We start from the raw sequence: 17,136 nt of genomic DNA, 5'->3' as shown, positions 1-17,136 counted from the left end.
TTAACGTGTCAGTAAGTCAATAAACTCTCAAGATTTCTCCTCTATGCATAGAGCATAAGGTGGAGAGGCTTCTGCCAATAACCAATTAAATGGTAAAAGGTTGCTGACATCTTTCAACTCAAGTGCGGGTCACTCAAGAACAAAAGACCTCCTTGTACGAGAACGAGAGCGAAGGGAGGACAGATTGATTAAGTGGACATGGCGTGCATGTGGCACCGTGTGTTTACGTGCACATTGTTTGTATGCATGCTGCCCCTCCAACATAAGGCAAGTCGTCACGTCCTTTGCCTCCCTCCATTTGGGGGGCAATTGAGTGAATGGGCCTGTAAAACCAACAGCCCCGAGGACAAAGGAGCCCGGGGGCATTAAGTCATGGGTGAGTGGGCCCCTTTAGGGCCAGCAGCTGACCCTGTGGAGAGGCCTCTTGTTCTGGTGGAGGGGGCTCGTGTCCCTGGACCCCAGGCCAAGTTGACAGCATCCCAACATATACATACGCGCATGACAGGGGGGTTCAACTTAATTCACACTATCAGACGACAATCTCCGACCATAACAATTCACCTGCACGGCTGTCAACTCCACCTGGGGAAAAGTGACAGAATAGGATTAAAGTTGAAGGATTTGGTTCTATTTTCCTTAAGAAATTAGCTTTAAGAAATCAGTTTTTGGCAAGAGCTCAAGAGATTGCTGTGCCTGCTGTGAGCATGTCAGAAAAACTAAAAGGTCGTAAGAAATCTTTATTATGTGGGGAGAAGCATGTAACCTATACTAATTTGTACAGAGACACTTGGCAGAGAAAGATGCAGGGTTCCTGCAGACTAAGGAAAGGTAGATTTAAGACTTTTTTTTTAATGCTACTCAAAATAAAGTTGAAGACCAATTTTCCAATAACCAAAATTGAAGGACGATTTTATTTTTCCCAAATGTTTATTCTAACATAAAACAGAACTAAATTATGCAGTGAAAAAGTTAGGTTATCTACATCAAATATTGAAAAAACAAGAAAAGACAATGGAAAAACAAAAAACAAAAAACAAAAAAACAAAACATGGAAGACAATCTGGCATATCTGGCATTTCTGGACAGTTTTCTGTGCGATTTTGTTGTATTTAATCTGCATGTGAGAGTCCACTATTTGGATTCCCACCAATTATTTTGAGGTTTTACGATGAAACACCATTCATAAAATCCTAACTCTCATGTCTGAACATTTTTAAGAGTTATGAAAGATTAATTAAAGCCTATTTTTTGGATAAATGAAGTCAGTGCCTCTTAAGACTTTATAACAATCCGCATGAACCCTTAAGAAAAAGACTTTAAAACACTGTAGATGTCATGCAACATATGCATTTATTTTCCAAAATTAAGTACATGGTTACAAAGACAGTTGGCAGGATTTCTATGGTACCTTGGTTATGATTTCAACTGCTACAAAAATACGGAACGAGTGTTACATCTGTGAGTCACCTTGTCAAATAAAGCAAAGTCCAGCAACTTGTGTATTGCTCATGCATAACTACAGTAGTATAACGGCTGCTACTATCCTGTATATATGTACTTAATTCCCTCAAAACCTATGATGTTACATGTCCAAATGTTAACATACAAACATGGAATGTACAAACACGAGTCAAACCAACAAACAGAACATAAAACACAATTATATACAGATTAGACACATCGCAGCCACCTGATCCAAATACAAAATGTGGTCTACTTTCTGTTTTAGAGTTGTGTTCTCCTGATCTTTCCACTTGATCTCCCTGACAAGATTCCCTTCTTATTCTCACTCAAATGCTTAATGCAGGATAATCCAGATTATAACTAATACTGGACCCACTAATGCCGATAATACAAAGAAGACCATTTATAGCTGTAGTGTTCCTTCACCAGATTATGTTTCCGATGGGTTAGAAATGACATGAATCAGCCTGTTATTATGGAAGCACAGTGCAGTACATATTTTCAGAATCACGCCCAAACTTGTGTATAGTTACATTATATTTAGTTCTGACAGAGCGTCAAATAATGAGCCAGCGGGTAAGAGATTGGGATCTTGCTCAAGGGAATTTCAGCAGGATATTTGAGTAATAGTACGCTCTGTGTTAGCTGTGTTTTTGCTCAGAGCCATCTGTCTAAAAAAAGTTTAACGTAAGGCTTCAATGTAGTGTATCTAAAGCACACATTTCTGCAGCAGAACAGGAGAAAAGTAAATGTTATAATCGAGCAGCAGGATCATAATGTCAGCATTCATTACACAATGGGGAGACAACCGTCTAACACAAACACACGCACACCAAAAAAAAAAAAAAGGACAAGAGCTACATTATCAGAATGAACATTTAAAATTAAATGATGAGTAAAAAGTGCAATTTGTCTATGATTAGAGGTCGGAGATGGAGTCCTGCTACCTAATGGCGAAGAAAAGCCTATCTATGTGTTACAAGATCACAACTACACAATGATTATTTGCTAGATCTTGCCTGATCAGGAAAAGATATTAAAATTAGTGGCAGTGCATGTTCTTCTAACTTGGAGTAATGAAATGGTAGCCCAATCCTGATTTTTGAAAGAGAAAAGACAATAAAATTCTTCAATAATTTCTCTTAAATGTTTTTCTTTTTAGAAATAAATAAATTAGTAGACATTAAATAAATAAAACCTACAGCCTTCACACAAAAAGTAAATCCTTCTCGACCAAATGCTTGTTGTAGAACATTGATGATATGAAAACTGCTCAGTATAAAAGCAATGGTGAACATTTGTTTTCTGAACTGTTTTAGCGTAGGTGAGGGTTTTTAGGCTGTTTTGTCAGCAAAGTTAAACTTCTCCAAAAACTCATCATGGTGTCCGATTTATATTAATATCTAAGCTTTAGAGCTGTCAGATAATAAATAAAACAAACAGAAATAAACATTAAGGTACCCTTCCATTATTGAGGTTCTTACACATGTACATTGCAATGAAATACATTCAACCGATGTCTCGACAGACACTATGGCCTTGGAAAGGAAACGTGTTGTTAAAAAAAAAAATAGAGATACCATCACAAGTGCTATCCAGTTTGCCCTTAAAAACACTGCTCCTTTCTCAGCAGTGAAATCAACTCAGTAGTGCAATACTGACAGTTTCTTACTTCCATCCTCAAAAAACTTCACATCACCACGGATAGGCATTCAGCAATGTAACACTGCCGTCACAAAAAAACCACGTCACCACATTTTCGTTTCTCTAATATCAAAGTTATTCTGTACTGTATTTACTGTGTGTATTACAATATATTTAAGATATGTTCCAATACCATTTTTGCAGATTCCAATACCTGAACTTGCATATCCACCAAATCCAAGTACTGATCCATTGCCTAAAAAGTCAAATAAACAGCTATATGCTAGGGATGGACATGGGTACTCATTTGGACATCAGCATTCTTTCAGCGTACTGAATACTCACTGCAGCCCTTCCCACACCATTTGCTATTAAAAATTGATAACATATTTTACTCTAGAGCTGTGAGCAGTTTATTGCTTTTCTAAGTGCCTCCTTGTTCCGCTCTCCTTATCATGAGACTAATGCTGCAGGGGTGTCGGCTTTGCAGCAGGGAAATGTTGGTGAGAGTCTGCCTGTACACACATCGTGAAGGGGCTAACTCTTAGCATTACACGGCTACATAATGGTTATTAACAAAGTGTCAGAGTTGAGCTGTTTCAGAATTGATGAGAGTTTGTCGAGACAGTTTAGCAGCTCAGTGTCAGGTGTTAGCTGTTGCTGCTGCAGATGTAGTCTATATATAGTTAAAGGCAGCAACAGAAAGTTTGCATATTTTTCTCATGTTAACTTTCAATTTATGGCTTAATAGGCCACTTAAAGCCTGGTTTTAAGAAACAGATTTCAAATTGAACCTGTTTTCTGTTGTTGTCCAATTTACATTCCTATTCAAACAGTTTTTTGTTTGTTTGTTTTGGGGGGATTTTTGCAAACACTCAAGTTCTCTATAATTTATGGCAAGCCCTTGAATATGGAACTTACTTAAAATGCCCATCCCTGCTGTACCACTAACCCTGATACTAAAGTCTCTTATACTTAACATGTTGTGTTTTACGAATGGGACTTCCTCATGAAAAACACTGCCAATATTTCCGACATTTTGCAACAGCTAATGTTAAACTATTTACAAGAAATCACTTCTTTTTGCGATCTAATACAGTAGTTGCCAGTGGCTGCAAAGGGCAACCTGCTGTGTAGGCTACTGTTTAGAATTGAATTGATTCCCGGGAAAACTGCAGTTTTATCTGGGTTGTGGTATCAGATGAGTGCTTAGCTAAGCATGCTCACTGATTCCCAATCCAGTATTTTAGGCAATATGGGAGGCATTTTTGATACTGGTATTGGAACTACTATAAAGAACCCATTGTGTGATTTTAAAAAATACATGGGTGTCCATATAAAGGTAACATTTTTTTTGTTGTTGTATGTACGTGGTTTTTATCTGACAACAGCGATGGGGCAGTTAAACAAAACAAGCTGGAGGAGATACACAATGAGTAGCGTTACATTATAAAACGTCTTTCTTGTCATTTAAACAATATATTAACAATATAAAACTCAGAAGCAGCCACTGCTAGTAATAAACACTATTTCTACAGCCTACTGTATGTGCAGGTTGTTTAAACATTACTGACTAGTGCAGACAAAAATATCTAGCCTTTTCATATCTGTACAAAACTGCCAGGATGTGTGTAAAACGCACACCAAACCTTTAAACAAGAAACTACTTGGGCAGTGACCTAGAAATGTGTTGAAAAACCAGCAGCCATGCCTTTTTGTGGACGTCCTTGGCAGTGCATCTCTGCTACAAAAGAAAAATAAAATCATTTGTCTTCACTGGATTGTCTCTTACTGGATTCAGTGGAGGTTGTCATCATTGGATGGGTGAAGTAGTGTTGCCTTCGCAGCGAGGGGACGGCTTTAAAGCACAAGGGCCCTTGAGGTAGAGCCAGAAGACGTGTAGGGGGTTAGGTACTGACGGGCCTGCTCTGTCATGATCAGCTGGTCCTCTGTCTTCCCATAAACCACTGCTTCCCAATCACTCACCTGCAGAGAGGGTAAAGTAATGTAATAAGTTGCTTTTAGTTCTAGTAAAAACCCAGAATACAAGTATGAACCTTAAAATTATCATAACAGGTCCCCTTTAAAGACTCCTCTTTATATACCTGTACAGCGGCGTGTTTTGGTGCTTTGTGGGAGGCAAGAAGCTTCTTCATCCGGGGGCTGGTAAAGCGATGAGGATGAACAGGGACTAATGAGTGCTCCTCTCGACTAGCAGTCAAAGAACGGCTACAGTCCTCTTGCTCAGGGACTGGGGCGACCAGTGAAGAGCCCGTCAGTAGACTTTCATCTGTCACCTGCAATGTGAGGTTTGATAAACGGAGTAGCTATATAAAATCAACAATACAGGAAATGATGATGCTGAACTGAATTCATATTAAGCAGCATTTTAAAGTTTTGTCTACTGTCTACCGCCCCCCATCTATAAGGCTTTAGAGATAATGACTAATGCCTATCATGTCTTACTGGTACTACTCATATCGATCCAGAGGCTGTGCATGGACGCGTTTCCTACCTCATACCATTTCAAATTCATACACTTACACACACAAACTTATTTCCAAGTACAACGACACCTCACTATTGTCAGCCACTGACAATCTCTTTGGGGCTATGTGCCCTTCTCCACACATCAGTATTTGTTACTTTTCTGATCTAGTAACAGGATCTAAAGAAGTGATTTTTAAATAGTATCAACACTTACTTGTGCATTGTTGAGCTGCTCTTGAAAGAGTTGGACGTTCAGGCAGTCTTTCCCCCAGGGGTCAAGCACAAGAGATTTACGCACCTTTCTCGCTGGACCATCAATCTGTAATCAAAGGACAGATTTATAAGTAAGAGTAAATGCTCTTATTCCACCCAGAGTAGAGCTACACAGTTTTGTCTAAGTACTACAGTTGAGCTCGGCAAAAAGTACTTGTGTCTTCAAATAACAAAGAACGGGTATTTCAGTCATGGAAAAGTTACACATACATTATGTTTCCATGCTCTGTAGTCTGATTGGACATCTGCTCTGTTAAAGATGTCTGCTCCAGTCTCCTGCTTCAGAACCTCTCGAATGTCCTCCTCTAGAAATGCCAAAGGCTGTGGCTGAAAAAACACCAAAACACATAAAAATATAATCATAAACTTATACATGAAGCCATATATAGCACAAGATAAGAAAAGGTTATCACAAATAAAGGTAAATAAAAAATGCACACAGCCAAATTTGACCTCTTACCTCCATCTTCAGAGGCCCATGCATTTTCTCCTGGGCAGCCAAAGCATTTTTGAAGGGAGTCGGTGTCCTCGGAGTTGGAATCATGACAGTTTTACGGAATTTGGGGGTCCGCAAACTAGAAAGGTGAAGGAAAATGTTACACTGAACACTCTCCTCCTGATAAAATTAAGATTAAAGAGTCTCATAACGCATAGCAAGCCTCTGACTTTTTCACCAGTTCTTGTGGGATGTACTTTTATGTATGTATTTACCCATCATTCTCTTTCTGGTGCTTAGGTGTGGTGTCTTTGTGGAGTGGCGTGTTGAGGAGACACCTTTGGCCACACACAGGTGTTGACGTGAGGGCGGGGTTATCCAGATTCAGATGCTCCGCCCCTGATATGTTGCAGAACTGGGGAAACACACAGACAGTGCAACTTCAACCACATGATTAATGCAGCCTCAGTACATTCATCTAATAAGGATGAAGTCAGCTGACGTGGGGATTAAGGTGTGGAGATAAAAAAAACATTTACTCGTGATGGAGTGAATGGCAGTGACTTTGTGGGTGTTTTCTTGGGAGAATTTGAGATATTTTCCAAGAATGATGAGCAGGTCCTGTCACATGTAGGGGACGGTTCCCCCCTCTCTCTTCTCCTCTTCCTCCCTACGGATGCCTGGGTGGGTTTGGATGAGTTGATCGGAGTCAGGGAGGTGACGCTGCTCAGACCAAATGGAGCACAGCTCTTATCACGATCAGAAATGGCGTTCGAAGTGTTGACTGTGTAGCCCATTGAACTGTCAATCGTCCTCTCTTGCAGGAGCGAGGTGTACCCTGCCTGGTTGTGCCTGGGTGGCGTTGTGGTCTCTGACAAGTCGTAACTGGCCACGTCGCTCCATGCCACAGGGTCCTGCAGAGCAAAACACATCTACAGGAGATCTTTAATACATTCATAACTTTCGATCAACAGATTCAGACCCAAGATATATTTGTTCTCTGTTGAGGTCCTCCTGTCACTCACTGAGTCAATGAGCTCCATGGTTTCTGCAAACTCCGGTATGGTCTGCAGGGTAGAGAGCACAGTGCTGGCCTCTACAGCCAGGAACTTGCTTGGGGAGACGGGAAGCTGTGGTGGAGGTCCTTGGGGGACCTCAGGGCTCCTCCAGGGCCTTCTCTCCGCCTGCTCCTCCAGGCTGCTGCTACTTGTAGTCATTGTGTCATCTGACACACTATCAGACCAGGCTGAGTACTGCTCCAAACTCTGCTGGGATAGGATGAGAGAATACTGGTGTAAGATCTCTGGCTCCAGCTGAGGACTAGTGTCTAGATAAAGCTACTGTTGGTACTTTTAGGAATAAAACTTTTCATATTTGCTTAAACTGTCACATAACTATAAAAGAAGTAAATGAGGCTGATCTGTAAAAAAAAACCCAAAAAAAAACCAAAAAAAAAAAAACCTCCTCTTCCTACTGCTTCAAATGGCATTCGCTAGAATCTACTACAACACAATAACAACTAATCAGAGTGAAGGAGTCTCTAATGCAGCTTTCAATCATGACAATCACTGCTCATGTGCAGTCAAACTATCCAACTAGGCAACGCTGATTAAATATGAATAAAGGTTGTTGTGTTATGTTTTAAGAAACGTATCTTAAGTTCTGCTCAACTGTAAAAATAATACGTGCAACCATATGGGAATTTTTTGGCGGAAATTCGAAGCAGTGCCCACCACCTGGGCCAACTTTCTCATTTTACAGCTAAACAGAACACTAAAATGTGTTTCTGAAAACATCTGAGTTGAGAAATAGGCAATGCAGTAGCACAATGTCGATTCATATTTGATCAGCGCTGCCTAGTTTGACTGAAGCTCATGCATTGAATGACATGATTGACAGCTGCGCTAGAGACTCTGATTGGTTATTTTCAGTCACATGCAGTAAGGCCATTAGAAGCGCCACAAGACAATTTGAGCAGGCAGAGGTATACATTTTTTTTTAGATTATGTCTAAGTCAGTGCATTTTGACTAGAGTGACACTTTCAGCAAATATGAACAAAGTTATATTATATCAAAGTTACCAACTATAGCTTTAAACTGTGTGAGATTGGTAGATGTCAAGTAAAATTATTCTAAATTTTCATGAGGTTTTGAATGATCTGGGACTAGGGATGTGTGGAAAACACTGGTGATACTACAACATGTCAGTCCTGACCATTCAAAATTAAGTCACTGAGTGTAAAGAATGACACTTTTCATGGATGGGGTTAAAAAAGGGACAGAACAGGAACAGGAGAGACAGAGGAGAGTGCTTGGTTCAAACTGCCGGCTGAGCGTGGCCACGGGGTGAGGACTGGAGGGGATGAAGGAGCAGGTTTGTAACAATGGTAAAAAGGGGAGGTGGGGAGACGGCTACCAAGCACAGCTTTAGGCCAGTCTGAATGAGTAGCGAGATGGGGAAGGTAGTTACTATAGCAACACTACAGCAAATCAGGCTACAGACACGCATACATGTGTTTTCGAATGCATACACTGCAAAAAGTCCTCTTATAATCTTCTTTTCCTTATAGCAAGGAAAAGTCCACGGGGGAGATGTGTTCTGAAAACTTTCTGTAAACAAGTTTTCTTGAAAATTCATAAATTCTTGCTTTGTCTCATTTTGATTTTAAGACTCAGTGTTAAATTAGATGATATATTCAGGGTGTCTGCAGGTATCAGGCACATAAATTGAATGCTTTTTAAGACTTTTTCAAGTTTATTTTAAGCCAAATGTAAGACTAATTTTAAGACAAATAATTGTATTAAGGCATTGCAGATGAGTAAATATAAATAGTTTATATGTGGTCCTGAGCAGGTTTTTATGTGGGAATATGTTATCAGAGCCAGTCAGGTTTGATCTACATTTTGCCAAAAGATACGTGCAAGTATAAAGTAAAATATTAGGTTGGTTGGTAGGTCAAAAATGCGGACTTTTACGCAGAAGAGCTTGACTCATTTTGACATTAAAAAATTACACAGTGGAAAACTGAAACTAGATCAAAGTTTTATGGCAATTAAGACCTCACAAATTTGAATTTAAGACTATTTAATTACTTTTAAGGCCTAATATTTACAGAACTGAATGTAAGACATTTTAAGACTTTTAAGGTACTGCAGACACCCTAATATTTAATTATAAAAATGACTTTTTGCAGTGTATGTGGCTACAAACACACGCAGGCTATGCTGACTAAATATGCAAACACACATTCGGAGTGTGTTCTTACACGTGGACCTCTGCACTGCACTTGTCGCTGGACTTCACTCTCTGCTGACATAAGCAGCAGCTCAAGCTCCTTAATTCTTTGCTCTCTGTCAGGATCATCCAGGCAGGATGGCTGAAATAAACAAACGTCAGGGAGGAGAGGTCGAGAGGACAGGAGGAAAGGAAGAAGTTAAGAACAATACACAGATTTACACACAATAATTACGGAAGAATTTAAGATTTTGAATGTTAGGTGAACATAACGGGACATTCAAGTGCTTGATTTGAAGTCCAGAGTTAGCAATCACAAAGATAATTGCAGAAAGTTCAGAAAATAAAGATTGTGACAAGATTCATAAGTAGCATGCAAAAAAAAAAATACTCAAGGACTCACCGATATGAAGCCTGAATTATCAGGAAGACCGTCCATCAAGTGTCCACTGTGAGGATCATAAGGATATCCCCCCATCTAAAATACAAAGTATCACATGTCAGTCAAGACAAAAAATAAAAGAAACCACAACACAATAAGGTGTGAAGTCTGGACGAGACATGGACCTGGTTGGGTCCTGTTATAGGCAGGGGACTGCTATCACAATGCTGTGACTCTGTTGGAGTTGGAGGACACGGTCTGTGGTGGCGTCGCTTTGCTCCAGCATGAGAGGAGGTGAAACTCTTGCAGCCATCTTGCAGGTACCCCTCATGCTCCACCTTCCTCCTCATGGTGGAGTTCCAGTGGTTCTTGATGGAGTTGTCTGTCCTGCTCGGGAGAAAATCATAATTATTTTAGCAAATTACACAGTTTCATGACTCAGACTACATCCAAGCTAATACATTTTTGTTTTAAAGTCACAGACACACCAAACCGATATCAAAGAACTAGCAGCTATCACATCTCAACACGTCACCTGTGTCTCTGCCAAAAAGTTGAGCATGAACAAACCACAGACTTTTCATTTGTAATCTTTTTTTATTTTAAAAAGGTAAACTGGAAGACCGTTTTGACACTAGTTGCACATTAACAACATAATCCAGTGTTGAAAAAACACTGCCTCTTGACTTCTGCTGTTTGTTTACTTTCCTCCCTTCCGTTGCGCCTCTCTTGCACTGAGCTTGACGCCCAATCAGAGAGATTTCATTCACCAACAGGCTCCACTGCTGTCTATTCAAGCTGACATGGGCTGACTAGAGCTAGAGACACTCGCCGATGGACAAATATTGACCAACGACCGACTGTCGGCTTGGTGTGTCAGGGCCTTAAAATGCATAGCGGTAGCTATTGCGTTGCATTGGTTCACCTGTCCCATTACCATGGCTTCCTCCATAGATAGACAATGTTCCCAGCACCTCTCTGATATGTTGCTGTATTTGCTTTGCAAAAACTGTTTTTTGTTGTTTTCATACTTATGTTACTTTTAGTAATAGTTCCACCTCGTTGTTGGTCCATGCTAAAAAATATCTGGTCCTACATTCTGCCATCTGCTAGACAATCTGCTCCCTGTTTACATCAGCATGTGTGACCATGCCCAGTCACGAATGGTCATGGAATATGTGTTTCCAGGTATGTTAGTATGGATGGAGATTATTTCTGAAATTATGCTAAAATGCTTGTGTATACTGAGATCAATTTTGTTTTAAAACAGGGTTTTAAAATAAAAATATATTAGTGTGGATGTAGCCTCAAATTTGAAGTGGAGATATGAACAAGATTATACTACCGTCCAGGAAGAAGTTTGGAGATCTCTGCCCAGCGGTTGCCAAGGCGTTTGTGGGCCTCATAGATGATTCGGTCCTCTTCCTGAGTCCATGAGGACTTCTTCACCTCTGGGTTTAGATGGTTGTGCCACCGTTCACGGCACTGCTTTCCAATCCTCCCCTGGAGGTGCTTGGCGATCACCGACCAACGCTTGGGGCCATACTTGTGAACTAGGTCAATAACCTGCACGAATATCACCAGAGGAGAGACATTTAGTAGGTAGTGTTCATGTTGTTTATTCAGAAAATGCATAATCTAACAGTGTCATCTTTTATTTTATTTTATTTTATTTTAAACTACAAGCTTGTATAAAGAGGGAAATCACATCAGTCTATTTTTCTCATTTATATCCAGCATCAGTGGCACTGTCAAGTAAGCTCTGACTGAAGCTGCAGCAGCAGCGCAGCGTGTTTGACTGTTTCCGTCAAGGCTTAAAAATGTTGTGATGTCATCGTTGGCAACACAAGCTGTTATTGATAGGTCTGTGTTTCTGTTGTGATGCCAAGATTTTGGAGGAATGAGAAGCCATTCTTAACATTCTTGAAGAATTGTGATCCATTTAAGGAATGCGTTGTTCATCTCAGAGCTGGCAAACATATTACAGCTCCACTCTGTACAAAGAAGGCTCGACTCTCAACTAGTGACTTGGAAAGTCTGTGTTTTATTAAGGATGACGTAGTGGAGCATTTGCTTTGCAAGAAAAAAAAAGAAGAAAGTTTTAGCGGGAAGTAAGATTACGCATGTGCAGATTAAGGGAAAAAATAAAAACACTGCTCAGTGTAGCATTTGTGTTTGTGTTGTGTTCTTTCACTTAAACTAAACTGCTCTCGACAGCCCCTGCAGCCTCCCTCTGTCTCTCCTATCATTTACCTTTTTAGTCTCCAGAACAGGAAACTCCCAGCTCCTCTTACCTTTTGATCCTCCTCTTTTGTCCAGGGTCCTTTCACCAGCTCTGGGTTGAGCACCTTCTGCCAGCGGTGCTGACACTGGCCATCTGTCCTCCCCTGTGACAGAGCAAAACACCTCATTACACCAAAGTTACACCGACTCCTCACAGACAAATATAAATCTGATTCCCCAGTCACTGCTGCTACTGTCAGAGATAAAAACATCCTATTGTGGACCAAGGTCAATTAGATAATCATTAAGTGGTTTGGATTAGGTGAATTAAGGATGTTCCTAATGACTAATTTCCCAATGTTTAAATAAAAGTTTACACTTCGACTAGTCTTAAAGTAAGAAAACATTAAAAACAGTCAATATTAGGCACACTTGAATCTAAAATGTTAAACATTGTCAGAAAAAGTTATTGTGTATATTGTAAGAGCCATTTGATTTTTATTAATCAGTTTTCAATAATCAAATCATATTTTTAATGCTGCTAAAATGTGTTAGTGTCAGTTTGCATCATGCATGATGAATTCTGCACAAAATTCTACAACAGAACATGAAAAAACTCACCAAATGAAATCACATTACAGTGACCAATGTGGGTTTTTTTTGTTTGTTTTTTAACATTAGTAACTAGCACATGCTTGTTTTTTATAAAGCAACATTTGACTAGGAAGACGTGAAATTTCAGTGCAAATTATGTTACTGTGTAATTTAAATGTCAACATCAATAAAATAATTTTAAGTTCAACCAACTATTATTTCTGGTGCTGACTAGCGATGGTAGTAACATTTAATAATTAGTAGCCAACTAATAACGCAAAACCCCATTTAGAATGACAAGAGATTAACCAAAATGGCGTAAAGTATTATGATGCTACTCTCCATATTCAAATCAGTCTTGCCTGGATCTTATTACACACTGCGACACATTACATTACATACTTACTGGAAAAAAGTTTGCAATTAGTTTCCAGGAGTCAGTTCCATGCTGCTCTACAAGTTTTTTAAGCTTTTCATCCTGAGAAGAGGGGAGAATAAAAGAACTTCAGTCACCTACATTAACATGCTGTCGACTTTCATCGTATTATTGCATAAAACAACAGCAGAGGCCATTAATGCTCCCCTTAGATGTGTAAAGCACACACTTACAGACGATAGAATCCAAAACTCTCGCAGTACAAAGTCCCCATTTCACTCAAAATAACGTACAACCCCGCTGAGGTCCAGATCTCACTTGTTCCTCAGATGAACTTACCTCATCTCTGGACCACTTTACTTTACACAGGGTCTTTTTATCTTTGCTCTTCTCTTTACTCTCTGGGTCTGTTGAGTGTAGCTCTTCATCCTCATCATTGCTAAAAAAAATACACAGGGCAAATGTGAAAGGGGAGTAAAATAAGAGCAGATTTTGTTAGCAGAGCCAAAAGTTTTCTTATTGTCACTTTATCTCATTTGGTCTTTATTACAACAAGTGCTGCTTTTATGCAGCCCTGCTGTCTCACCCAAGACATTCATTGTACTGTTGACCCTGCATTGACCTACAGGTGACTGAAATAATAAATTTGAAACTAAAACTAAACTGAAATCTTGAAAATCAATGACTGCTATCAGGAACAGTGAGATTAATATGGTTTTGCAGGGAAATCACTGATACAGGCAGTGGTATCAGTATCTTAGTCTCTGTAAGTGCCTTTTCAGTAGAACTGTATCCAGAGATTAGTCATAAAAATATATGCTTATACAAATGCAAGCATGCAAAGCTCTCTGCTCGTAAAGGATATCCTTTGCCATTGCACATGCTCTGAAGGTAATGAGAGTAGTGCAGGAAGGTGCACGAAGCTTAAGCTCTAAGCTTTCGGCTTTAAGTAGGCTTTCAGTTATTCTGTCATGACGAAAAGCTATTCAAGAACTAAAACACGACAGCACTGACTCTCTCTGCCATCTCACTAATACTGCATTCAAACTACAGCAAGACAGTGAATACTCCAAATTTATGACAAGATGTGAACAAATATCCTGCTTTTATAACATATGCTGATTCATATAAACAAAAGTGAAATATGTAAACACAGTCAAATAAATAAATAATGTATAACGGATTGAAGAGTAAACTTTAGAGATGCCTGTTTATGACAAACCTTGTCAAAATACAAAGGAAATAAAGAAACAACTTGTGCTTATACACAACTGCATGCAAGAACATGAAATTCCTCGCTGCTGACACAAGAAGTTGGCAGGTAGCTCTGTAATTCTGTGTTCTCATAAAACTCGCTACTGGGCAACACTTTCTTTGTGGTCACGAAGAAGAATTTAATAAATGGAGAAGAAATTAAGTTATCTGTATAAAGCAGACCGTTCCAATCACGCATGCACTTAACCACACACAAAGGGGTCTCGCATCAGACTGTATGAAAGGTCTTCTTCAGGGTGGAAACCTGAACATAGCAACTGGATTTTGGCATGGCTTGACTCCCTCAGCAGAGCAGGGAGAAGTGGGGAAGAGAGTCTGGAGCTACGGCTGAACAGGAAGGAGGGGAGTAAAGGGGGCTGGAGGAAAGGGGCGAGCCCACATCAACAGGCTCTTTCACCTCCAGAGGTGTGTGAGTGTGTGTGTGTGTCATTGAGATGGAGGAGGCGGTGCGCTGGGGTGTGGTCAGGGGAATAGCAAAGCCCTAACGGTCCAGTTTTTCAAAAAGTAAAAAAAAAAAAAGTAGACTTATATAACCTCTTTGCTGATGTAGTAATAACAGCATAAAATTCAAATGTGCTTTAAATGTTGTAAAAGGAACTTTTGTAGTATCAGTTGAATACCTTACAAGTACTAAAACATACAGGTGTCAGTGTACCAAAAATTCACTGTCAGAGTTTTCTGAATTAGCAAAACCTGATTAGTCATAAATAGTTAACAGGACATTGTAAAATACAGGTTTTGCATTCCCCATGTCAAACCATGAGCTGTTCTTATTGTGAAAGAAAAGAACCAATCATCTCTCGACAGATGTGAACACATGGAGGGGTATGTGATGGGGGCAGGGTACAAAACTGGCACCATCTACTAGTCATACAACAGCCAAAAAATGTAATCTTTTGAGTGGCTGGTAAAATTTGAACATTCACAAGCCATTTGTCTGGTGGACAAAAAAGTAAATTTGGCACCCCAGATAGGGATGAGATATAAACAGTTAAACTGCAAATTCAGACTCATTGCACAAAATAATGACATATTCAAAATTTTTCTCTAGCCCAGTGTCAAATCATCTAGTAGCTTGTAATGTCCTCCAAAATATCCAAACATTTATTTTACAATGAGATAAAACTGGAAATAGGGGCAAATCTTCACATTTGATAAACTGAAACCAGCAAGTGTTTGGCAATTTGTTTGACAAATGGTGAAAATAATTAATTTATATCCAAAATTGTTGCCAATTAATATTATGTTGATTAACTATCAGTCAATTAACTTGTAGTTTCTGCATTAATTGTGTTTGAAGTATTTTATACTGCAAATAACTATAGTTTTGTGCACCTGACTGTTGTTGAATGTAAATAAGTTATTTTTTTGCTACCTTGATCACTATAATGTAACAGCAGGCCAGTGTTGTATCTTATCAAGTCTAACCACAAACTACCACATCTGCTTGTTTTCTCAGGTACTTTTTCCCACTGGGATTTTTGAAAAACAAAGACAGGATTTGGGGCTTTACCCCCTATAAGCAGAAACAAAGTGTTTCCATGAAGAACAAATGATAAAAAAAAAACTTGACATAAAGAAGAAAACATGTTATCTGATGCAGCTTTTTATATATGTCTTGTCTTTTGATTAAGAGAAAACATGATCTTACCAGCTTAAAACAGTTGTATCTATTGCAACTAATCTCACTGACTTATCACTTTTAAGTAATGTGTTGACAAGGATGCTGCTGTTGCATAACTGCTGTTTGACAATGGGCTACAATGAGCTCCCCTATTCATTGCAAAAACTATATGTAGTATATCCTGCATTGTGCCAACAATATTAAGAAAACAACAGCATAACTCATGTTTTAAAATAGGATTTACACACTAACTATTACACTAGTCATGCACATTTTCAGGCTACTGGGAAAGGTCATATTAACTATTAAAAAGCATATATTTTACACCATTAGCTTGCCTGTACTCTTCATCAGCTAACGTTACTATTCATAAACTTGTGGGTTGACCTCTTGCAATATGACTGTGCAGGTGCACATCCTATGCTGTCAAACATGAACTTACAGTGTGATTGTACTAACAATATAACAAAAACCGATTTTATGTTATCTTTACTTGTACGTTATTGCATTAAGTGGTAAAAAAATGTAGCAAACTGCATAATGAAATAGAGCTGTATTGGTAGCTTATTAATGGCACTCACCTGCGAGGTTTCACGTTGTCCATGACAGTTGGTAGGATGATTTAACTTTTTCAAAGTCGAACCTGTGGTTTGGCAGCTGTCTAAAATCCCGCATTAACAGATGTTTATCCATAGAAATCGCTGTAAGTCATCGCTGGTTTCTTCGGATACACGGCAGCATCTAGCTAGCAGTACTCGGCTAGCCAGTTAGCTAATGTACAGTCCATGACATTACGCTCTCTGAAGAAAAGCCGTACTCACTGTCGATAACATATTTCCAATGAAAAGCGTCACTTCTTCTGTTACTTGTTTCTGAAAGGTATATGTCGCAACATAAAAAGTAAATATTAAGTAGAAGAGGCTAACACACTGCTGTCATTACTCGTGTCCGGACTGTTTCCATCTTGCTTGTCTGTACTTGTGTTTGGCGTTATGATTTTTTTGTCCATCCCGCCGAATCTCGCGCCCAGCCCTCTGCGCAGGCGGCCTCGCTCCTGATTGGTCAGAAACGGGGTTCTTGAAGAAGGAGTCGGTACTCGAAACTGATTGGGTAAAAATGA

General features: G+C 39.4%; 1 protein-coding gene across 5 annotated transcripts; it reads right to left on the bottom strand.

Moving 5' to 3' along the window:
• Positions 1-1,331: 1,331 nt before the first annotated feature.
• mybl1 (MYB proto-oncogene like 1) lies at positions 1,332-17,014 on the bottom strand. 5 transcript variants are annotated; one of them, XM_088072223.1, is made up of 16 exons: positions 16,598-17,014; positions 13,457-13,556; positions 13,148-13,219; positions 12,219-12,311; positions 11,270-11,490; positions 10,110-10,311; positions 9,946-10,020; positions 9,574-9,684; positions 7,333-7,575; positions 6,847-7,221; positions 6,583-6,722; positions 6,332-6,446; positions 6,082-6,198; positions 5,813-5,917; positions 5,214-5,405; positions 1,332-5,094 (listed from the first exon to the last, which is right to left on the bottom strand). In XM_088072223.1, the coding sequence occupies exons 1-16, from the start codon at positions 16,618-16,620 to the stop codon at positions 4,969-4,971; spliced, it is 2,310 nt and encodes a 769-aa protein (XP_087928349.1). In that variant the 5' UTR covers positions 16,621-17,014; the 3' UTR covers positions 1,332-4,968. The 5 variants fall into 5 exon arrangements, with proteins under 5 accessions (XP_087928349.1, XP_087928348.1, XP_087928350.1 ...); XM_088072222.1 differs by having other exon boundaries at positions 6,847-7,239; positions 7,333-7,572; XM_088072224.1 differs by having other exon boundaries at positions 7,333-7,572.
• Positions 17,015-17,136: the final 122 nt, after the last annotated feature.

This window comes from Plectropomus leopardus, chromosome 21, assembly GCF_026936395.1.
Source record: "Plectropomus leopardus strain MGB_pleo_1.0 chromosome 21, ASM2693639v1, whole genome shotgun sequence".
Taxonomy (NCBI): Eukaryota; Metazoa; Chordata; class Actinopteri; order Perciformes; family Serranidae; genus Plectropomus; species Plectropomus leopardus.
Note: the sequence above shows the minus strand (reverse complement) of the source record. Positions and strands in the feature narration are given on the sequence as shown.